Source organism: Dicentrarchus labrax, unplaced genomic scaffold (genome assembly GCF_905237075.1).
Source record: "Dicentrarchus labrax unplaced genomic scaffold, dlabrax2021, whole genome shotgun sequence".
Taxonomy (NCBI): Eukaryota; Metazoa; Chordata; class Actinopteri; family Moronidae; genus Dicentrarchus; species Dicentrarchus labrax.
Window position 1 is genome coordinate 28,041,801 of NW_026136714.1, and position 24,300 is coordinate 28,066,100.

General features: G+C 40.1%; 2 protein-coding genes across 5 annotated transcripts in view; one reads left to right on the forward strand and one right to left on the reverse strand.

Annotated features, from left to right (window-relative positions):
* The window catches only part of LOC127375919 (uncharacterized), a 629,637-nt gene that overhangs the window by 578,565 nt on the left and 26,772 nt on the right, over positions 1-24,300 (forward strand). The window lies entirely within an intron of this gene.
* The window catches only part of nr6a1a (nuclear receptor subfamily 6, group A, member 1a), a 94,317-nt gene that overhangs the window by 18,739 nt on the left and 51,278 nt on the right, over positions 1-24,300 (reverse strand). The window contains exon 3 of one of the 4 annotated variants that reach the window (XM_051422332.1): positions 22,019-22,042. The exons of 1 other annotated variant lie outside the window; for it this stretch is intronic. In XM_051422332.1, the coding sequence (XP_051278292.1) occupies positions 22,019-22,042 (24 nt within the window). Of the gene's footprint in view, positions 1-4,489; positions 4,649-6,244; positions 6,395-22,018; positions 22,043-24,300 lie in introns of those variants that run through there. 2 more of the 4 variants (XM_051422335.1, XM_051422336.1) reach the window with 2 other exon arrangements.

Genomic DNA, 24,300 nt, shown 5'->3' on the forward strand with positions numbered 1-24,300 from the left:
CTGATAAATGAAGCCAGCAGAGGCTTCAGACATCATGGGGGTCAGCACAGCCTGTGTTCCGAGAAACTTATGACAGAAAGCCTTTTTTACAAACGGGGAAATAGGAGTTTGAAAGACACAGGATGAGTTGCATTATGGGAAATGTAGGATCCACACATTTGGTGCTAAAAGTCAGGATATCTCAGCCTCTTCCACTTTGACCGTTAAAAAAACAAACAAAAAAACAGCTGTCCACAAACTTGATAGAAATGCAAAATTACATTTAATGTGTTCAGTATTTCAGAATTATACATAACTAATAGTAGAATTTTGCTATTACATGCTTGTGAAAGTTCAAAGGTAAAGAATTTGAGGGTAAATATTTGAAAAGAACTGATAAATTAAGAAAGGTTTCTGTTTCAGTTTGTGAATTTATTGCAAGGTCATGAAAGGGCATGGCGATGAATCCCCCAAGGTGACGATAAAGAGTTATAAAAACGCACTGCTTCATCTTGAACTCCACCCTGTGTCTCTCTCTAGGCTTGGGTGGAGGATCCCCCAATGCTCTGTGTCAACCCCCCACCCCCCAAGGCCCATTAAAGGCTGCATTGTTTCCCAGGGGTCAACCTGGGTTTCATTCCAAAACTTTAACGCAAACCAGGAAATGCAAGTCAAGCATTTTAAGCCCCTGTCAGTGCCGAAGACAAACAGCGCTCCTGTTTTCCACTGCTCCCAATATGCCCCAGCAAATGTAACCCAGCTGACTGAGTGAGATGTGCATCACTTGTCATGTGCAACTATAAGGAATAGTCTTTTCATCTCACACAGAGGGAAAAGAGGTTGTATATACAAGAGCAGAAGGATGTTTTCAATCTGAACTCGGATAATTCTGTCCCAAAAAACCCTTAAACAGGATGCTGCTGCTGCTTCACTTCTTTCTATGGGAAAGGGCCAGTTTAAACAGTGCCCAGGTTTCACCATCTCTTTGGCCCTCTGTGAGCTACATCATGCTGAGAACAGAGATGTATCGCGGCCAAATCTCCCCATTGTCCACACCCGGTGTACACAAAGGCTGATGTATGGTGTAAAGCAGCCTTTTGAGTGGCTGAAAGAGCAACAAGGCCTGCTGTTGAAGGGGTTTTCTCTTTAGGTTTTGTCTTGGGCTTTCCATCACAATCGTGCCCAGCTGAGACAGGGAGCGGGGGTTGGAGGAATCTGCTGTACTTTTCCGCTGCTGCTGGGACCCTCCCCTCCCTCCCCTCCCTCGCTCCCTCCCTTTCTTCTTCCCCTTTTCTCCTCCTCTGAAACTTATCTCTCCTACCTGGGGGTTAAAGAGGGGAGCATTCTGCCCAAAGACTATGGCCGGTATGTACGTGGACACACATCTAATACATTCACAGGAGTTAAAGGCATCTGAAGACCCTCCATGACTCAGATCCAGCATTCCTGGCAGCCTACACTGTGATGCTAATCTTTAAAGTAACGTGCATGCAGTTGCAGATTGGGCTCATCCACGAGACAATGGTGACCTGTTGACAATGCTGTCTTGATAATATACACCCAGGCTTAGAGGCTAAATCATTAGCATTGAGTAATACCACACCAAAGATAGGCTACATATTAATGGTATGCTAATGCAAGCCACATGTGATGCTACTTTGTAAAATAATGTGGGAAAAGGCCTCAACTGTAGGAGTCTGGCTCACTGTCTCAGCTTTGTTTGCATCTCATTTAAATGTTTGTTTGTTTGATTCCAACTAAGAGTTATTATTATTATCACATATTATTAATAGGGCCAGCAGCTATCTCTTGAAGATTTATGACACTAAAGTCATTATAACCAAATCCTTTTTAATAAATATATACTTCCTTGAGAGATACATGTCTATAAAATACCCCTTTTTCATTCAACAAAAGAAGCCAAAGTTCTCAAATGTTGTTCAATAAAATAGTCTAAAACTGAATACAAATATGTTTTGTTTAAAATCAAAGTCAAAAATAGTAAGTAAAAAAGAATGCATCTGACCAGACACTTAATACTTTTTTGGTATTTATTGATATTATTTATTTATTGCATTACGGGTCAATACTTATTATTTTTGATGGCTTTTCACCAAAATATTGCTATTTTTCACAACATCTTTCATCGTTTTCACTACAGCAAAATGGCTACCAGTACAACCGAAAACAGCTTTCAAGTTGTTTTATGACTGAAGTCGTTCATTTACTTCCGTCAGTTGATAAACATTACATTGGATTTAGTCAAAGAGATTATTATTTATTATTATTTATTTTGTGCCATTCGTTTTTTGTATACACTAAGATAGAGGAAGAGGATGCCACTGTGGAATTCTGCGCCCTGTTCCTTCTTTACCTGCTTTTTCAGAACATGAAACCTCTACTTAAAAAGACGTCAGAAACTAGTTTGGGCCCTGAGCTCCTTCTTAAAGTGGGACCAGGCTGATATGAGCCATGTGGTGAGTTTTACAGCCCAGGCTTTGTGATACACACTCATATAAAAAGGTGCTGTTAATGAATGTTGAGTCTTTCCTTTATTAACGGGAGGGGGGACTCAGAGACCACAGAGCCAGCAGCATCAGCTCCCATGGATATATCCCATGCAGGGGAGGACCAATACACAAAATAAATGTCCACCATTAAACAATGTGGAACACATCTTGTTATCACAAAATTAAGCAAGGACTACATTTGCAGAGCATCTGATACATTCAGCCCCTGAGTGAGTGAGCGTATGTGCTGGGGGGGGGGACAATGGAAGACAAAGATCTGCAACGAGATGGACTTGATGTCTGCTTTGACAAGGCCGGAGCCAGGGAGATGGATACGTTTCAGTGAAATTAGGAAAAGGCAGTGTGAGTGGCTGGAATGAGCAGCCTCTGTCATTGGCTATTTATAGGCCAGCATTACAGAGTCACAGGAGTCCCTGACCTCCCCCCACTGTTACTATTGATCTTCACACAGCTTCTGTCCCCTGCATCTACATCCACATAAACAACCTCTCACCCTCCCTTTCTCTCTCTGTTTACCTCTCCTGCCCTTTCCTCAAAATTAACACATTCTTTCCAAAATACGGAACAATATCAAAACCGAAGGGCTTCCTGCGGAGTGATGTAGTAGCAGTAGACGTGTGGAGTTAACTCTCCATAAGCTGGAGAACAGGCAACATGGCTGCTGGCTGGGGGATTAACATGAGGGGGGAGGGGGACAAATACAGTAACATGGTTCCTCCACATGCTATACCAAAGTCCTTGAAGGAAAATATGAAATGAAAGAAAATCAACCACAATTAAGAAACCAGAAATTCCTCAATTGTCTTTAAACTCCCTGAGCGCCGGTTTTGTGTCGAGGATTAGCAAGTTAGGGCAAAAATGATTGGAGTGAACTGTACGATCAATAAACACAGCAAGATAAAGCTCTTATCAAAGGACGTGCACGAGTGATGAGCAGTCCAGGACACTTTGCTTTGCCATGTGGACTATATATCTTAAGAGTGAGAAAGGATCGCATTCCAAATTCCTGCAATACAAGGGGAGGGAGGGGACGGGGGTGGGATGTTTGGTGGGCGAGTGGGCGGTTGCTCTTGGTGGGAAGTAGTGTGAAAACTGCCAAAAGAAGGATTTTACTCTAGCATTTAAAGATAATTCACATAATGAGCCAAATAAAGTAACAAAAGAGCGTCAAGCTGAAAGCAGCTCGGGGAGAGCTTCATCAACAAAGTTCAAGGAAAGATCGCCCACTTAGCAGTTCCACGTCTGAAAAAGTGCTCTTTGTGAGCAACTACAGCGTGATTCAAAACAACATAGGAGTTAAAAACAGTGCTAAGAAGGGGGTGGGAATGCACCATATGTGAAAGTGCTCTCGGTTTTGGGCTAGTGGTAAGCGGCCAGCAGGGCGATCCTCATCATAGCAACAGTGCTGACTGTGTACAAGCCACATACTAAAGATCAATACATATGGAAGCGCACTGTGCAGCTCACCACCGCACCAAGATATGTCATAACACACACATAAACAAAGCACTTGAAGGCATCGATTGCAGGGATCGCTGCGAGAAACTGGGATATCTCTGCTCATTAGCCTGGCCTGAGAATCATTAACAGCTCTCAGCATGCAGGGCTATCAAATGTAGCACAATCTAAAAGCAGTGTCCACTCAAACTGCAAAGAGGATCTTTAAAGCAGCTTATATCAAAAAGTAATTGGGCTTTTTACAAAAAGGTCTTCATTCATTAATTGTCAAAGCAATATAATGAGTTGTTTCTCAAATGACCTAATGAAGTAACTGGCTGGATATGTTCGGTGAAGCAACATACCACTCTAGCAGTTATAAAAAGAAACCTCAATTAAACAAAAAAGGTATAAAAAGAAAATATGAAGTCACCGAACTGCAGTTATAATACATAATCACAAAAAGCTCTCCTCTCTCATTCACACATAATTATGGTGAGTTTAAGTACGGCTCATTAAAAGCAGGCAATAGCCTCCCTTACCTTCCCATGTATCCATTTCATGCTTCTCCCAGTCTGCCTGGACCCCATTCACGCTGGACTCAGCTAAAGAAAAGCCACCGGGCCCGGTCGCCTCATGACTCCCTTTTCTTTCTCTGCTTCTCTCTCTGTTCTCTCTCCCAGCAACCTCTTTCCTCGACAGCCTGCCCCTCTCTGACCGCAGGCAGCAACACCACTGGTCATTTTACTGCCTGGTCACATGACCGCAGAGTTCAAGCCCCGGGGTCACGGCTTGGCTTGAGGTCCAATGACAGCTAGGGGTTATCTGAGTGGAACTGATAGTCCTATTTTCGCTGCCGTTCAACAATACTTCTCTCCACCACCCCCTTCCCAGCCCTCAACCAAATTAGCCTCCCCTCCCCTCAACCATGCCTCTGGCACTTCTGAGGGGGACCAAAGTGCATGTCCAAGCATAAACACAGATTCAAGCTGACAAAACACACAGACATTAACTAATTGAAGCACTTAGTGCGACAGGGAAGAAGGTTAAAGCTAAAGTTTCACAACTGAGGGCCAAGAAGATGGAGACTGAGAGAAGTGCTAAGGTGGATCCTCTTGAGGGAACCAGTTTTGGTTCAAATTATCCTTCATATGGGACTAATGCTGTATTCAAATTCAAAGTAGGAAGTCGGCTATTCCCAGCTGCTATGCATTTCAGCAGTCCAACATGGAAACTTTCATTTCAAGTTTCATTCCCCCAAAATAAAATACTGTCCTCAATCTTCTAATGTCTTGTTTTGTCCACAACCTAAAGATATTTGGTCATAGAGGACCATAGAAACCAGAAAATATTCACATTGGAGAAGCTTTTCTCCAAAAAACATTGATTATCCAAATAGTTGCCCATTACCTTATTAGTTGACATGTTATTGACTAATTGTTGCAGCTCTGGTATAGATTTAGTGTATCTAACTTATATAACGGTGCTGAAATAATCTGATGATCAATCATTTATGGGTAAACTGAAAATTAACCTGGAATCTTGGTGGTCCAGTGGCCTATATGGCATAGCATATTATTGCAACATCGCTGGTTCCATTCTGGCCAGGACTTTCATTGCATTGCCCCCCTTCTACCCCCATGTTTTTGTACTATAAATTATAGTTATATTATATATATTATATATTATACTTATAAAGTCTACAGGAAAAACAATTCAAAGAAACTTGCTTTGATAAGACAAAACAAGTAATTCTGAGTGAAGGATGAACCTCTGAATTACACAAAAAACTAGAGCTAGGGCTAAACCCCTATACTTTTTTAGCACTGACTGAAATGTGTCTGTGGCACAAAGTATCAAAAACTGTAAAGTACCAAATGATTATTGTTATTGGTTTAATAAGATAGTTCCAGACCTCAATCAAAATTCTGCCTATTTAGACAATGTTCTTGTGTGGCTGCAGCTATGGAAGATATTTTGAGAGCTTCGGCTTCTTTTGGTTCAGATAGATAGATAGATAGATAGATAGATAGATGGATAGATGGATAGATGGATAGATGCCATCTTGTTTATATTGCCCAAAGTAAGCTTACTAGTAAGGTTACTGTGCTGAAATCATCATATTGTATTGGAAAAAAAACATACAAAGAACACCCAGCCCTTTTAAACACATGGTTCTAAAAATGCTTCCCCTGTTTCCTGCTTGCACCTTTGACTTAACTGGCCATTCAACTGACCTTGTAGGAAATTTGAAACACAATTCAGCCTTAAACCGGAGAGCCTAAGAGATATCTTACCATCCAGTGTGTTCTCTTCCTTCATCCCCTCCAGTGGCCTGGTTAGGGGACCATAGTGAGAAGCATCCAGTGTTTCACTAGTGTGCCACACCCTAAACTCTACTGCCCAACCTGATGCTCTGTGTACCTAGCAACCTCTTCTCTACCTGATCCTCACCTCACACACTACAGTAGACAAGCCCGTCCTCATCACACAGCTTGTCTCCAAGCCCACCCTCTCCAAAGCTCCACCCTACTAATACCACTTGTTCACTCTCACAGCAGCGGCACCCCACCCCACCACCCCCCGGGGGCCCAACCCCCAATGTGAATGCTAATGACCTGGTTGCAGTAAGTCACATATAAGAAGCTTTTCGCATTCAAATGCAACACCGAGAGATAGCTCATGTGAATGCATACAGAGGCAGGGAGAAGACTGAGACATGCTGCTGGGCTCGGGAGGATTCACAGAGACGGTAGTAAAGCTGTCACACCGGGCAAGTTGGTAAGCAGGTAGAAATATGAAGACACGAGTAACCTGTTTGTGTGATCAAAGGCAGTTTACTTTACAGTAATACCATAAGAGTCTGCTACCATATGTCACTGTGTCAAAGGCAGGGCTTATAGGAAGGACCTGACCAAGGTGTTGTAATTGGATACATGTTTACATGCAGATTTGAGCATTAATACTCTTCACCGTTCACCAAGAGTTAATGACCGGGGAATGTGGGAGAATAAACCGACCTAAACCTACTTTATACATGCAGATATTCAAAGAAGTTCTTCAAGCAGTTCTCATAGCTTAACCAGATATTTATCTGCCATTACATTCCCCATACCGACAGATTCAGAAGCAGGCATTGTTCACATATTTTCAGTCCAGTTGGCATAACCTTGCTTGTCAATACTAATAGGAAATCCACCTGAGCTGAGAGGGGTGCGTGCCATATGTCACCCTTGACCTTAGCAGCTTTCCTTCCATGCAGCAAAGATGAATGGCATAATCAGCCATGTTGCCTTTAACCTTGAAGTCAATTAGAGCCAGCGCAGACACTTTGCTGATCATCTGCTGTTGTGTGTGGTGAGAGGCGCTACCTGAGACTGGGGACCACTCTCAGGACATGTAGGGTATAGTGCTGTTACACCCATCTGACACTTCCAATGCTACGATACTAATAGCGCTTCTTCTACTGTATATTTCTTCTGCTGTTTTGTTGCACATTTGTTGCAGATTTCCTTTTCTTCAGGTGTTCCCTTGATTTGATCCTATTTGGGGAGCCTGTATTAGCAGCAGATTTAAAGATAAAGTGTAAGTAAAATTGCATTTAGAGTATTAATCACAATGATTAATATGAAACTAACTTGACAAAGCTGCTTCAGACACCTTCAAAGACCTGTAATGCAATTTAGGGCCAACTGTAAGAGCCAACCATCAACCACTATGTCCTGTGTTAGAATGACCATCTAATAAAGCAATAAAATGCACCCTCAAATAATACCAAATAAAAACTGAAAATCTGCAATTTGGCAAAATTATTGCATGGCCGCTTAAAAAACAGGATCTTTTTGTACACACTTAACCATAACTAATGAGGAGTGTAATAAAATATTGAATATCATACAGTGATATTTTGTTTTCTGATCAATTCTCAAAAAGACTATTGATTTTTGTTTTGTGAAAGTAAACTTTTCTACTCAGATGATTATGCGTATGGTGGTGTGTGTTATATACTGACAGTTTTCCTAAAACTAGATTAAAATCACAATGTATTACCTTGCTTACAGTATTGCAATACATTGAATTGTGTATCGTCAATACAATATCGTCAATAGACAGATCTATAACTCATAAGGTTTCTTGTGGTATCACATAAATTACAGACAGCTGGACAAAACACACAAACAGGATGAAATCTTCTCAAGACAAAACAAACTCCTAAAAGCATGTTGTTGTATCTCTCAGACATGAGAAGTGAATGGAAAGTGAAAATGTGATCCTAAATCAGCCTCAGGCGGCCTGAGTACTCCTGATACTGTATGTTTGTACTTGTGTTCTGGTCTTTCCCGCTCCTGACACACATGCACCAAGGCCCTATTAACAAGCCAAATTTGTTAGCTAAAATGCTAATTTGATTCAATGTCAGCTCGAATGAGCTGTTCTGTGGCTTGTTTTCTGCATTTCCCTAAACATTAGAGTAACAAAGGGCATTTCTTTTGTTTGAGCTCCCCTCCCCCTCTCTGCACACTGTCACACAGGCCAAAGCTCTCCACCCTTCAGACAAAGAGCTTAAAAAAAACAGGAATAAGCCACACTGTTCTGTTTCTCCTCCAAGTATACATACATACATTTTGATTCCCCAAAGCAAGCTGCAGTAGCACCAATCTGTCCAGAGTATCCCAAGAACAATCATTGTTTCTTGTTTAGCAACTATCATAAAGTACTTCCAGACCTTCACCACCCCTCTGCAGATAAAAAAATGCTTTAAGTCGTGCTGCCTATACTACTGTATATAACACAGAGAGAGGTGATATGAATCCATTGAACTTTTATGAACTTTTAGGTAGTTAGTTATAGGATGGAGGTTCCTACTTTTTTTTCCTTCCAGAGCACTGGGGTGGCGGTCTGTATACAAAAGCTAAAAACCGGAATCAGCTGCCTCACCCTGCCTGAAGGCCAGCAAGACCACCCTCGAGGAATGTCTCTCAACAGGAAAGTTGCTCTCAATGACAAGACCTTAAAGGACCAAACAGGAGGAACAACCCTCACAGAAAAAAAGTTCTTCACAAATCCATTTCCCTGCCAAAACATTTCTTTTACTGCTAAATAAGATTCACAGTCAGGAAGACTTTTCTTTATTTTTCATGAGCACGAGTCATGTGCAATTCTATTTTGTACCCTCACACTAAATTCTAGCATAAAATGTTCTTTTCAGTAAGGGAAATGCATCAATAGAGTAAAAGTGACTCAATTAGGGAAAATTGGGAACTAATGTTGGTATTACTGATTATAAATATCTATTTATCTATTTATTTAGCCTATTTTATTTATCTCGGATTTCATGGAAATGTTGTTTCAAAGAAAGAAAGAAAAGCAGTTTTTTTATTAGTTATATTTATGGAATTCAACTGAAAGACTTATATGGAACTGCTACCAGGACATGTTTGGTATTTCTAACTGATATATGACTTAGAATGATTAATCAATTATGAAAACAGTCACTGAGTATCTCTCTGGCAATCAATTGATCAGTTAGTTCAGCGGATCCCAACTGAATTAACTTATCAATTGGTCCCTGATAAACTTTTAGATGATTAAAAGATACAAGAAATTACTGTTTTTATGCAAAATGATATATTTTGTGTCTTGACCTTTGTCTAATCTTTGCTTTTCTGAATACTTATACCCCTTTAGGCTTCTGAAAATCCTTCAAATGAAGAAGAAAACTAGCCTATAATGAGCAGACACTGACTTGTTTTAGGGGGTCACAAGCCAAAAACTTTGAGAACCACCCTGTACATGGACTGTTGGGTTGGTCTCTCACTGTTCTGCAGTCAGAACCCTTTGTGACGCCTCAGAGGCCGCTGGCTCTGTTTGTTGGAAGTTATCGTGTGCGCGGCTGTACGGGAGCTGACCTCAGCGTTTCGGGTCACGTCCACTCCTGCAGATTAGATTTACAATGATCCATGATACATTCCCCGGATGCATTTGCTTTTTGGAGCCCTGATGAGCGGCAGATCAATGCAGCTGTTCTCTGCCTGAACTTTCAAAGGGCATATAAACCTGAAGTGACCTGGTCTCCATCTTGGGAGTTAATGACCACTAAAACAGCTACTCACACGAGCCATCCTCAATAGCCATTAATCATGCTTTTAATTGTTCTGATGGGGAGGAATTATCAATACATTCTTCTCTTCTGTTTCCAATTATTTCAGTCTAGTATATATAAGACTTTGGTGTTAATGTCTATACACCTAATGTATCTATCTGTTAAAGAAGAGTGTTTTATGTTCTCTTATGAGCTACATCAATGATACATCAGCATGATTTTTCAGTGGAAACGTTCTCTTCTCACTAGTGGATCCTCTAAATCCAATCGTCACTTTCACCATATTAGCCAGAATACTAAAGGTTGTAACTCTCATTTAACTCCTGTTTGCTAACATGCTGTATGTAAAATGTTTTGATGGACAGGGATTGGGGTCCCGTGGTGAAACTTTTGATCACCCGGTGTTTGCGTAGCAGTAAAAACTTGGGTCAACTTTCAGAGTTGCCCACTTGCTGGATATTAATAACATATTGTACACTTTATCCTTATGATATTTTTTCATGATATTGTCAATTTTCTATTTTTGTATTTAGGCTTCTTTACTGGCTTCTTGACTGGCTTTCATATTGAGATGTTTCTCGTTCTATGTTCACTATGCACCAATATACCAAGGGACATTTCTTGTACATGAAAACCTCTTAGCAATAAATTTAATTCTGATTTTAAACTGGTACCGGTACCTGATTGATCAGTACTGAAGTATTGATAAGCTTGATCCTGAATGATACTGTTATTGGTATTGATGTAACATTACATTAATACTGACAGGGCTCACTTGTAATGAAAATGCAATAACCCAGGGAACAATTTAACTCTTTATATCTGCAAAAAGGTAATAATAAAAGTTGAACCTTTTTATATCTTTTCATGTCCTTTCTTTATTTTTTGTACCAGATTATGGTGAGTAGTATCAATAAGAGGATTGGTATTGAAGTACTTTTTAGTACAGATCACTGCCTGAACTGTACCAAAAAAGTACTCTTATTCAGCACAACTCTAACCCGAAACACAACTTATCTTTAATTCTCTTGCCAGTTTTGTATCCTCTTTAATGAGTGCTGTTTTCTTAGCGTTAAACTGGCTGTGTTTACACGGACACGCAGTTACACTTAGGAATACATTATTGCTGTAGCTGTGCATTTAGGATGTCTCTTTGCCTGCGACGCTGAGCTGCTGCAGCCCTTCCATTAACGTGACAGCTCTGAATTCTGAGTTGTGTTGTGACCTTTGTGGGAAAGTGGCCTGTGGGATTATTCAAACATGAGAGTGACATATAAAATTGCTGGCACACAAGTGCTTGAAAGGGCCTACCGATGTAACTGACACAGGTAATACGACTGAGGTCCTGTTTGGACATCTGTGACTTCCTATATCATTAAGGAAATTTTAACATGACACAGTAGGAAAAGCAGGGTAAATAATGAACTGAATGATGGCTGAATTCAATTAAGCTGCTTCACTATTTTTGCACTATTATATATATATATATATATATATATATATATATATATATATATATATATATATATATATATGACAATATTCCACATTTGATGAAGGTCATGTAAACAGCATATTCTGTTTGGATCTTCCTAATTAGGAATGGAGCATTTTCAGATTGAGACACGTGGGATATGCTGATATTATTCAGGTTTGAGGAGGATACTTTGTATACAGTACATTGGGAATATGCGTCTCATTTGAGGTTTTCACAGTGGTTTTTCTGTTCCAGTTTGCAGCTCTGCATGTTGTAAACAAATAAACAGGCAAGGCAGCAGTACAGATGCATGCACAGAAGAAAATCCCACATTCTACATCATGGAAGACTTGGATATCAACAGGTTTCTGGATTTGGGCAAATATTACAATGATGACCCTTTCTAGAAGGTGGTTAAATGAATGAAAGGAGGAAGTTGTGTTTGCATGATCAAACAAGTCCGCCACTGGTGGAATCCTCTTTTTGAAGAGTGAAGGCAAAGAGGCAAAACGGCTGAAGGAGCAGCTATTCCACTTTTACCACGGGAGCAACACGCAGTTTGGAAGACAGAAAGGGAAGAAACAGGAGAGAAATTCTCAAGTCAAAATGCCTGCAGTGAAAAAGGTGTCATCATACTCATGCTTACAGACAGTATTTCTATACTGCCACCAGCCTGGGATTTTGCTGCATTCCAGCTATTCTGGGATGAAGAGTTATACCTGACTTTTTTAATACCCACTCTCCCTCAACCTGCCTGTTCTCCTTTCTCGCCTTACAGAAAAACCGGCATCTTGTTGCTGCACTTGTAGAGAAATTGGTCTCTGTGGCTCAGCTGATTGTTGAATGCAAGAAGAAAATAGCAGCTCTTGGTTTGTGAGGGACAAGATGAAATATCCAACATCAGGGTATAATTTTGGCCAGTTATCCACAGGAGGAAGGAAACATCAATATCCAGACATACAGACAAGGTGGGCTGAAATATTTTGTGTCCCCATCTCTCCTCTGCCTCAGTCTCTCATCTTGTTGTCTTTAATGTTGCCTTGCTAGAAATACTCACTCTCTCATCTTACTGTCCTTGTCCTGTTTTCAGTCAAAGGAATGTGCCATGTCTTACAGTTGGCTCACAGAGTAACCCTGGATAAGAGTATTCAGAGGGCCAAAAAAGAAGTAAATGATGCAACAAATAGCATGCAAACGTGACATAAATGTTCAAAATTTATATAGCTATTCTATTGGAGAATAAAGCTAATTTTATCGATAAGATTATTTTATTTGATTAACTGTTTTTCCAAATAAAACTAAAAAATGAATGAATGGCCAAAGCGAGGAATTCAAAATGCTTATTTGGGTCGAATTGTCCAAAAAACCTAAAGGATTTCATTTGTATTTAACACAAGACACTAGTGCTGACACAATTGTTTTGTTTCTTGTCCAATTTCAATTTGTATTTTAATTTTAAAACAGACCAAAATAAAGAAATAAACTTTTCTGGAGTTCACCTCAAAGATTCTGACCCAGCGAGAACAGTGGAACTAAGTCAGCATAAAGGGAGGTCAAAGGTTTAACCATGTCTTTTTGTCACAAGACCGAGGAGAAGAAGAGGGACTTCCCTTGCCTTACAGTTTTTCACAAGCGTTTATCAATACAAAAAAAAAGATTTCACATTATACTTTTATTATGCACTACAATTATGCAAACCAAATGGATTTTTTATATTGCAAAACATATCAAAGAAAAATAGGACACAGAGCTGGTATTGGCTAACAGCAGGGCCGCATTAACCAGCTAGAGTCCAGAGACTATTGTAAATGATTTCACCCTAGCCCAATGAGAGAATGTATAGAAATAACTCCTCACTGTTAATCTGCCTGTATAATATATAAAATAAAAAATAAATAATAAATAATAATAATAATAATAAATAAATATAAATAAATATATATATATATATATATATATATATATATATATATATATATATATATATATATATATATATATATATATACATATATATATATACACACACATACACACACACACATACATACATACATATATTTTTTTTAGTTTTTTAGTTTTTGTTAATGAGCTGTTTATATGGAGTCGGCCATGTTTCATGTTTCATGTTTCTAGCCCAGGGCGGACAATCCAAACCCTGGCTCTTGATAGAACCCTTCGTATTTTTTGAAAGCTTCGCGGCCACGGTAGTTTCTCATACACGCTTAGACCGGCATTTAACAACTACACTGTCACATACCACTAAATCCTACATACTGGTCCCTTAAGACACTTGTAATTTCAGTGTATATTACAAGACAGTGAACCTAGAGCCTTCATGGTCTGGTTTTGCTCACTTTTGCCCAAGGTTTGCACAATTTCAAGGTGTGCTGGTTGATCTTTAATGGGATAATAATGTTTTTGAAAATTAAAGTCACAGAATAAAACAATATTTAAAAAGTTAAGTGCAGCTAGACAAATGTGCAACTAACTGCACAAACTATTTAATACTTGGCTGCCTTTTCACACTGTAAAGAAAGAAGAAAAGTTTCGAAAACTCATAATTATGTAATATACTTGTCTTCTTTATTTGGGTGCTTGAAAATGAAACATTTGTGATACACAATATGAAATTCTTCAGTTTTTCTTTGCTTCTATTGAAATACAGCTTTTCTATATAAAAAAGTAAATAATCATGAATTACTATTAGTTTACTTCAAAACTTAAGAGTTTGACTTAAAACTAAAGAATGAGACAGTTTCCTTGAAATTATTGGTTCTCTTTTTTTTCAGTGCACCTAAAAACTAAAAAAATATTGGCTAACTGCTGAGTGTTGACAGCTTTAAACAAACTTTAATTTTAAGCCACCATCCCACTGATTCACCTTTTCCCTTCTGTAATGGCAGCACCATGACATGATCAGAAGGTTGTGGTGGTGGTGGGTGTTTACAGGACTTGGCAGCGCCACACTTCCCCACCAGAGGGCGCTATTATACAACATGGAGCCCCTGTGAGCTTTCTGTCAGCAGACAAAGAGTTCAGATAAGTCAGCAGCATGAGCTGACTTGTTCACTCACAAATACCAACAGGCTGATCAAAGCGGAGCAACGTGTGACCTGAGAGGCAGCAGAGCAGCCATTATAATCTATAGAAGTGGGCCAGCAGCTTTAATGATGGAGGGTGCTGTGGGAGCTCTGACTCCTAATCGTCATATCTGCTGCCAAACAAGAAACACTACCTTTGATGTTGTTTGGTTTCTGTAACAGAAGTGGTTTCTCTTCCAGTGGTAGTGGACTATTCTGGATCAAACTACAGATTTTTGCCCCAGCTCTCAAAAGCCAAAGTATGGTGCTTGTGTTACAAAACACTACACGTCCATTTTGGAGACAGAAAATGATGTTGGTGGCTCTCTGTGACTAGATTTGTGCCAAATACTTAAGAGACTAGCTGTACAATTATTCACAAGGTGGTGAAACTCCTCACACAGATCAAACAAATGCAGGCAAGCCCAAACAAAAACCACTACATCAGGTTGTAGAGGTATAACTTCACAACGGAGACCCCACCCCAAACCTTATGCACCTAACTGACACGCAGTAGCTTACAGAGGTTTATCACTCCTTTGGAAGGGTTTTCCCCTTTCCGTCATTTGAATTGAGAGTTAACGGTTATTAAGTCTGAAGAATCTGGCCATATGCAGTACGATATTTTTTTGATATTTTCTTACACCCCTACCTTACAGAAGTAAGAGTATTGGCTACTGCTGGTAAATGAAACAACCACTGGGCAGTGAGAATTTATATTTTTCCACTATTCAAGAATGCACAATAATGCTCAACATGTAGACAATAAATGTAAACTATAACATGAAAAGTGTGGTGTAATATCTAAAATGAGTTTGTGTTAGGCATACTTGGTTCAAGATTGTTACACAGGCTTATACATTTGCAACTTTCCATGTGCTGATATGCAATGACGTCAACAGATCTTCACTCCAAGCTGCAATCGGACATATATCTGGCATCTTCCAATAAGTATTTCAAAAGAGAACGAGACAACAAGACGTAGGATCTCTGTGTCTTTCTGCCATGTCGGTAATGACAGGTTAGGTTGTCTGCTACGCCTCCTTCAAGAGAACTGCTGCTGAAGCCTGAGTGGGACTGGAGCCTGTCAAATTACAGTGGGATCCCACCTCACTTCTCACTCCCTCGTGCCTCCATCTGTCTGCTGTGTATCTCTTTGCTGCCACTCCTCCTTTTTCTTAATGCGTTAGAGGAGTACAACTCAATCTCTGACTGAAAAAACACCAAACGGAAATCTTTGCATATGGACGTGGCCAGCTGTGCCCGTGCTCTTCCCTAAAATCTTGGACAAACATTGGACAGAAACGTGCGTGTGATGCTTTGAGAGTATTTCTGGAATTCCCTCAAAGGCAGATTTTCAAAATGGCGGCCACGAGTGAATTTGTTGTCCCACAGTGCGAACAAACAGGGGAGTCTGGATGTGCTGCATTGTGATAAGTATTTAAAAGAACATCTAAGACTTAAAGATTGCCAACCTTCTCCTTCAAAGCTCCTGCTTAGAGGTCCAAACTTAATTTGCGTGTTTTGAGAAAATGCCGGAATATTTTGACTCGTAATATGTCACACTGATAAAAAGCGATGGCTCTCAGAGGCCATTTTCTGCAGCGGGTAACAATAGAGGTCCCTACAGTATCGCCTCTTTAGCCCTTCCCCTCCCATACCCCTTATCCCTGCTTTGTCCATATCTAGCTCATCCCCTATTTCTCTCTCATCCAACCCCCCCCCACCCACCCACCCTCTCTCCATCCCGCTCTATCTCTTAACAACCCCCCCCCCTCTCTTTTTCTGTCCAGCCCTCCTCTTCTTGCTCCAGAACTGTCAGATGGCATTAGCTCCTTTCACGCTCATGGCCTGTAGGAATAACAGCCGTGAACCTCGCCGAACAGCGCCATTCTCCTGCTCCAGTTAGCCCTCCACTCAGCACAGGCTGTTGTGCAAATACCAATGTTATTCACGTTGTGCCCCATCACTTACACAACATGCCCCACTAAAGGGCAAAGTTAGGCAGACGCAAATCTCAGCGGAGAAGGTCATGGCACTGAGTAAAGATACGCGTGTATTGTATAACACGGTCACGCTCGCTCATAATTATCAGCTCGTCCCCCCTGACTCAAGGATCGACCCACAGCTTTTGCTAAGATCTGGCTCACGTGGATCAAAAACGGATCCACTTCTTATCTACTTATGGAGCCACAGGCCTGAAAATTTGTTAAATATATCGTGCTCAGCTTATTTCCCATGAAGTTTCAGCCGCAGGGCAAGTTGTGGTTGGTATTAAAAGCCCACTGTGACCAATAAGCTGCAAAATGTGCAGAAGTTTTTATTGTGCGGAGAAACGGGGGAAAATGATTCTGATATGGCATGCATACATGTAACAGATGCTTCGTACAGGCGGCTGATTTTCATGCCAAAGCCTGTCCAGCCGTTACTGTATTCTATCCTTAAGACTTGTGTATTTTCAACACAACACATGTACTGAAATCACAAACAGGCGTATTTCAGACTTAATGGTGCTGACACTGGGTTGAACGGCACAACGTAGGAGAACCAGAACAAGCCAGGCCAGGCCAGAATCCCTCTGGGTGAGAAACTGAACACCTGAAACTAATCTAAGCCAGTTGCTTCGAAGGTTTCAACTTGTAGCTGTTGTCACTGTGTCCAGACTGATTATCTGTCAATTCTAATAGTTCAAGGGGTTTAAAACATATAACATGTATAATTACTTTGATTTAGTTTAAAGGTTAGTTTAACATACTTAGTTCTTAGGATTTTAAGTGAGCCTTAAAGCCAGTCTAAATAAGTGTAAGAGGTGTGAATTGCGACAAAATAACTCTATTATTAAGCTTGGTATTTACACTGCAATAATTGATTAATACACTGCAACAGTACCCACTGTAGTGTGAAGGAATGTTTGCATGTGTGAGGATAGAGAAACACTGCAAACACATTCTTGAGGGGGTGATCTGTATGGGCGACGCAATTATCAGTTTGACAAGTAAGCACAGATAGATTAATACAAATATGAGGAGAGTGTAATTTCTCATCACTCTATGCTCGACAAGCCCAGCATGGAAGGAAGGCTTAGAGGCTAATAATCAAAGAAGATTAGCCCAAGCTCTGATAGATGCTACACAAGCCTGCTAATCATCCGAGTGATAACCATGAATCATCCAATCAGAAATGTCAGAAATGAGCAGTGTGTTTCAAATTATGATTTTGATGAAATGATTTCTGTATCAGCGGCCGATCAAAGTGCCTCTCTTTGACTTCCATTTCCCTCCTCTAGCCCATGTCGCAGTAATTCCTCCGTGTTAATACAGTATGTGTAAGTCGGTGCATATTAAGTGCGGCATGGAAGGGTGGGAGGAACCACTGGAGCTTCAGAGCACCGGTGTGACTGTGATCTCCGGCCTGCCTGCCCTGTGATTTAGTCTCGAAATGACAGACTTGCCCCTCATTGGGCTACGGGTGGAGAGCTAATGACATGCTGCGTGGGCTAACATGACTATTAGCCCACTCTGAGCAGCAGGAACTGACAGGAACACAATTCTGTCATTACGCCCTGAGGAGACCTCTAATCAGGGAGGCAGGGACACTAGGAGAGGCCAGTTGCACTGGTTTGGAGACAAAGAGGTAACTGGCTGGCTCTGTCTTACCTCAACCCTTAGGAGGGCCTACAGGCTGATGTGCAGGTTTCAGGTAAAATGACTGACATCCAGGCTGTGACATGATGATAATCATTTTAAAAAGATTTGAATTTGAAGTACACATTGCCAAACAGCAAGATTCAAGAATATTTGACCTAGTTGCCGCTGTTTGCAAATTAAGTGTAATGTGCATGGCAGCATATATTTTTTTCCAACCTACTCTAATTTTTTATTTGTTTTGTGCACAAAACATTTAACATTTAAAAGAATTATGTCATAAATTCTGTGGCTGCAACTAACTAATCTCTCACCATCTTTAATTGAATCGAATAGAATAGCATTTAATCAAATAAAGCGCGACATTTGAAAGAGGAAATAACACAATCTTACTCTTACAAATGAATAGTTGACCTTACAAAAAATAATGGTTCCCATTCAATTCAACGCACTCAGGGGTTTTGCTGCTCAGGTGATAAAGAGGTTAGTGTAGATGATGCTAGCATCAGTTATATCGGAAAGTAAAGTATTTCTTCACTGAAAGCACAAAGAACGTCTGGAAGATGTTTTTGCAAATTTGACAAAGTTATTGCTGTATTAGTGACATTACGGTTTCAGTTCAATGACTTATGACTCCTATCAACTTTTGCCATGGTTACACAAAAAAAAATTCCTGGAAATGTAATTTCCCATCATTCCATAAGTGCTGATTCATTTACATACAATTGACTAATTGGTTATAGGACTAACTGTTGCAACTGTGGCAAGTTTACTACTAAATTCAGTCAGTGAGCAATTGAAATTGGCAATATAATTGTACACTTCCACTGGCTTTACTGCTTGTGTAATGCTGTTTCTTGCAATGCAGATAACTTTTCTTAGTGAGCAAGATGCCTGCTTGCACAGAAAAGGCTGAAAAAGACTCAGAGATATGTTGTGCCTGCTGCTCTGAAAGGGCAACCCCTCAACCCTGCCTGCTCCACATTATGTCTTTACGTTTTTTTAAAACATACTATATACGTTTTATGGGTCTGAACTGTGTATCTGTGGATTTGCTGCCATAGACATCCCACATCCTACTTGCTACAAGAACACCCTATTTTGTTTGGCTCATCTTTATGGCAAATACGAATTTGGTATTTAACAGCAAATATGAAAGCCTTCTTGAGCTATATATGGTGAAAAATCAATATTTAGTTATAGCTACAGCATATTGAGAGCATAACAATTAAAAAAAACTTAAAATGTAATATCTTACTTTAAAGTTTGCATTATTGAGCAATCATAACATATAGAACAACCCCTGTATTTTCTCTCTCCCAGTGATATACTGTATAAGAGCATCAATATAATTTCACCACATACCTGACACTGTGTGAAATTTCCTAATACAGTAAACCCCACTCATCTTACACTTCAAGCGGATTAAAGCAAACAGAGAATTATTAGGAAACAGCACTGAGACAGGTTTACCCAGGAACATTCTTCCCTGCAGTAGGTGGAACGCAGGAATGTGACATGCCTCCATGCTGCAGCCCACGGCCTGTATCACTGTGTTAATCAAACATTATAATCAGTGCAGGCACATACCTACCTGTCTGGGTGGTAACAATATAAAAAGAGCCTGAGAAATGCCCTGAACTTCACTTGTCTGTTTTAAACCAGATATCTCTGCTCTAGTGGATGGTAGTTTAATAGTATCTATTTTACCATGCATTTCCTTTCCATGAAAACCAACAAATAAAAATCTTTTCATAGTTCTGCATGGGCCTAAAACTGAAATCCAGCCTGTACTTGCATCTTTAAGACCCAACCCACAATTAATGTTACAGATAAATATTTGATTAAAATAATGTTAGTAGACAGTAAAAAAGCTATTACAAGAAGATGGCTATCAAAAGAGTCCCCATCAAAAGAGACGTGGATTGCAATTGTTAAAGAAATATGACATGGAAAAACTGACTTTTTCCTTGAACATGTGCATGGACAAATTCACTACATACGAGAGGAAATGGACAGCTCATCTTGAATAAATGGCCCCTCTTCACAACAGGATGTTACCTATGTAACTAACTGTGTTTTGTTGTTTGAGTAAAATGCCCCCTAAAGTCCTATTCGATGTACGATAAGCATCGGGAGAGTACACCTATATGAGTAGGCCTCTGCCCGGTTATGATGTGGAGAAAAGAGTATGGACAAGTGAAACAAAAAGGACTGAAATGTTCCTAAACCCTGGATCTAGCTCTATCTCTTAAAATGTACACATGTTGTTCTTATGATTCATCTTCCTCCTGCTTATTTTTTCTCGCCCATCTGTGCCCTCTTCTTGTGTTTTGTTCCTTGTTTCTTTGTATATTGTATATTGTAAAATAAATGACTTTACAAAAAATAAAGTAAAAAAAAAAAAAAGACCAGACTGAACCCAACTAGTATTGCCAAAATGAGGTTTCAAACCCAATACCTGAAGCTATCTTTTTGTTTTGTTTTATCCATCACTGACTTTTAGCTCACCAGGCGAATGAAATGCACTGGCTACACCATCTATTTTGCTCTTGCCACGGGCCGTTGTGTATACTCGCAACACAAAATACACTTCGATGCGAACAACTGGCACAACCAGAGACAAAAATAGATACATTTCCGAAGCTTTCTGGAACAAAACGGCCAGTAAGTCCAGACAAGTACTGAGTTCGGTCACAAAGCAAAACTCTTGAGCGGTTATGGCATTAGCACTGATAGCCTACTAGCATAGTGTAGCAGTAGCAACTGACCCTTCCTAAGTCCCACTCCTTTTGGCTCTGTGCTCCAATGACAGTTGAGCAAGCCTCAGTCAGAACCTTCGTCAGCCTTCTCCTACTGAGATATGCTATGGGCTAGGCTCTGCTATGTTTGATAACTAGCTAGATCAATAGCTAGTTAGTTAGCTAGTCAACTTGTTTACTCCAGAACAAAATACAAACTAGCTAGCTAACTAATCTACATCATTTTTCCATTTCCATTTTCTGCTATTGGATACTTATTACAGGTTAGGCAAAAATATTGTACTGTTTACTCCCCTACATATATCGAACAGTTAAGTAGTAAACACAAACTGTTTTAGAATTAGATATTGCTACATTTACCTAAGAAGAGAATCTAAATACTTTTTCTATCACTGTACAATTGATACCTTTTTTAAATTAAAATATTATACAATATAATTGTCTGCTTATATATAACAAAAGACACAGATATCTGCATTGAGTATGTGAATAAATGTCATGCATTGTATCGCAGGAAAATGAGCCTGCCAACAGGCGTGAAGGCTCCTCAGAGCAGGTAGGTGAGTCAGCAGTCTGAACCAAGCTAATGTCACAAAGTGTCACAAAGACCAACCAAACTAACGAAGGAGAAGGAGCACTATCTGGTAAATGTGTCACTGGGCAGATAACTATGCCAACGGGTGGAACAGAGTGTGAACTACAAATTCTGGACAACTTTCTCAGACAAATATTATTCAGGGAGTCTGCAATGTTCATCACCATGCATGTTTCCATAATGTTTAATAACTAAAAAAGAAGACACAAAGGCTGAAAGAAAGTTAGAACTGCCTAGACTACACCGCTGGTAGCAGCAGTAATAGCAGCAGTTGCATTAATGCTGGTAGCAGTAGAAATACATCACACTACGGCATATAAGTCTACTGATGATTTAGTTGTTATCTTGACAGATAACCTTAATCAAACAGCACTTCATAGAAGCAAAACTCAGAGTATTCCACTTACCTAGATTACTTTCATTGATTGCATCTGTGGAAACAGAAAACAAAATCCTTATCAATATACATGATCAATAGAGATGGAATGTCCGCACATATTTAAACAGTGAGGGTTCTTCACTGGTAATGTTATGTCTATGTGCTAAGTCGAGACACTCGGCCTGACATGCTGAGGCCTGTGCTGCAGGAAGGAACAGGTATGCAGACTGAACCCAGTGCAGTGTTGCACTGTGGAGGCAAATCAGTGTCAGGTAGGTTGTTCAGGAGTTCATTTACAAAATTCTCAAATATCAGTTCTTACAAATATCAGATTATTTGTTTGTATTTGAGAGTCTTATCAGGAAAAGCAGCATGTACATCAGAGTTATCTAACACAGTTGTTTTCAAATGGGGTCCTTGAGGGGGCTGTAGGTCCCCAGCAACATTAATTTTTAGCGATCCTAGCTTGTTGATTGACTTCAAACCTAAAAATTAAAAAAACACTCCAGTCCTTCCTTAAGACAAAGTCCTCTCAAACTGGGATTCCGTGGACTAATATGCATCTATTGTGGGGGCTCTTGGCATGAAAAGGTTTGGGAACCCAAGATCTACTGAATCACAATTTTTCTGAGTCAATATTCAGCTCCCCCAAATTCATGGGTGTAGATCTGGTTGAACGGATGGCACATGTCCCCACCAATGTCAAACTCAGTTTAGGTCTCAATAAAATAAAAACTAAATGTCAAATGAAATATTACTTTAAGTAAATAAAAAAAATAAAAAACACATAATGTGCTGTTTTATTCATTATATAAAAAAAAATAAGTCATGTCAAATATAGCAACCGGGGCAAGTGTGAATATTTAACACTGGTAAATAGATGTCTTAAAAATTGCACATAAGAGCTTCGGTTGACTTATCAGATTTATATAAAGGCTACACAACCCCTGCCCTCCTCATCAGCAGCTTAGCGAAATGCTCCTGACATCCTCACACCGAGTGCCGAGAGCAAGGCAGCCTTACGAGGCAGAAACAGTGACATCACCCCAACAACAGCTAAACAAAATAGGCCACAGCTGTTTGGTTCTTTAGGCTACAAATTAGACTCAATATGTCACACAGCATCACATCACATCACAGTAGGAATAAGCACCGAGCCGTCTCTGTTGGACTGAGCTGCTGCTGTCTCTTTCTGCTTGCTTACTTTCTCTGTTTTGAGCCATACAAGAGCTCATGCTAATTTGCACTAGATGAAGAATGAGCAGCGGAGGGTGTCTTGGTGGGGAATGGATGAATTATGGAGGGATTTAAATAATAAATGGTCCCTCTTCAACCAGACGAGAGAGTCTTGAAAGAGGGGAGTACTCAGGGAGGTAGTGGGACACTTTGTGGAAGCCATAGACTCTCTAAAGAGATCTAGCGCATATGAATTATACCTTACCGGGTCCATTATCGCTTATCAAAGCATCAGATGAATTATTCTGTGGGGGCCCTTGCGACTGTGCATACAGTGCTGCTATAGTTCCACTTCAACAAGAAAGCAGAAGGATGGAGCGATGCTTCCATATGCACACATATGGAAGCAGAGATGGAAACACCTGGGAGGGATCAGTGGGCTGTCAGCGTGGAGACAGTACGCCTTCATATATAAAACAGTTCAGGAAGCCTTTAATGATGCAGATTACACCACATAGGACTAGGGAAACACCAAACATCATTTTTACATTTATCCTGCAAGATAAGCAATCCTTGAAGGTTTTGGACAGGCCAATCAAGAGATACATGAAGCAAAGGGGGGAAACAAATGGGAGCAGGGTAGGGGAAAAGGGTGGGGGATCAGTAGTGAAAAGGGAGTGTCCCCCGCCTTAAGTGATATTTCTCAGGCCTCCACTTCGAGACTGTAATCTAAAAATACCCCAGCCAAGCTCTGTGGGAAGGCTTCCCCAAAAACCAACTCAATATTTCACTAGCAGCATGCAGGCAGCATCTTAGAAAGAGTATCTGACTGAATCATCAGGCTACCGTCTCGTCTGAGTCTTCGATTGCACACAAGGCAAACTAACATACAAAGTCTCCTCTTAAAATCCAATTATTTTGATGAAGGCCAGCGCTGAATGCCAGTCAAAACACACAATAGAGAGTTTTGAAGTGACCAGGTAACCAAGGAAATATATTATCTGGAAGTAAGGATTGTTTGGCCCTGCTCACTCTTCTGTTGATTTTTCTGTGCCTTTTCAAATGTTGCACAAAGTTCTGAAAGACAGCGATTGTGTGTCACTGTACTGGAGTTTTATTCTCCCCAGCATTTAT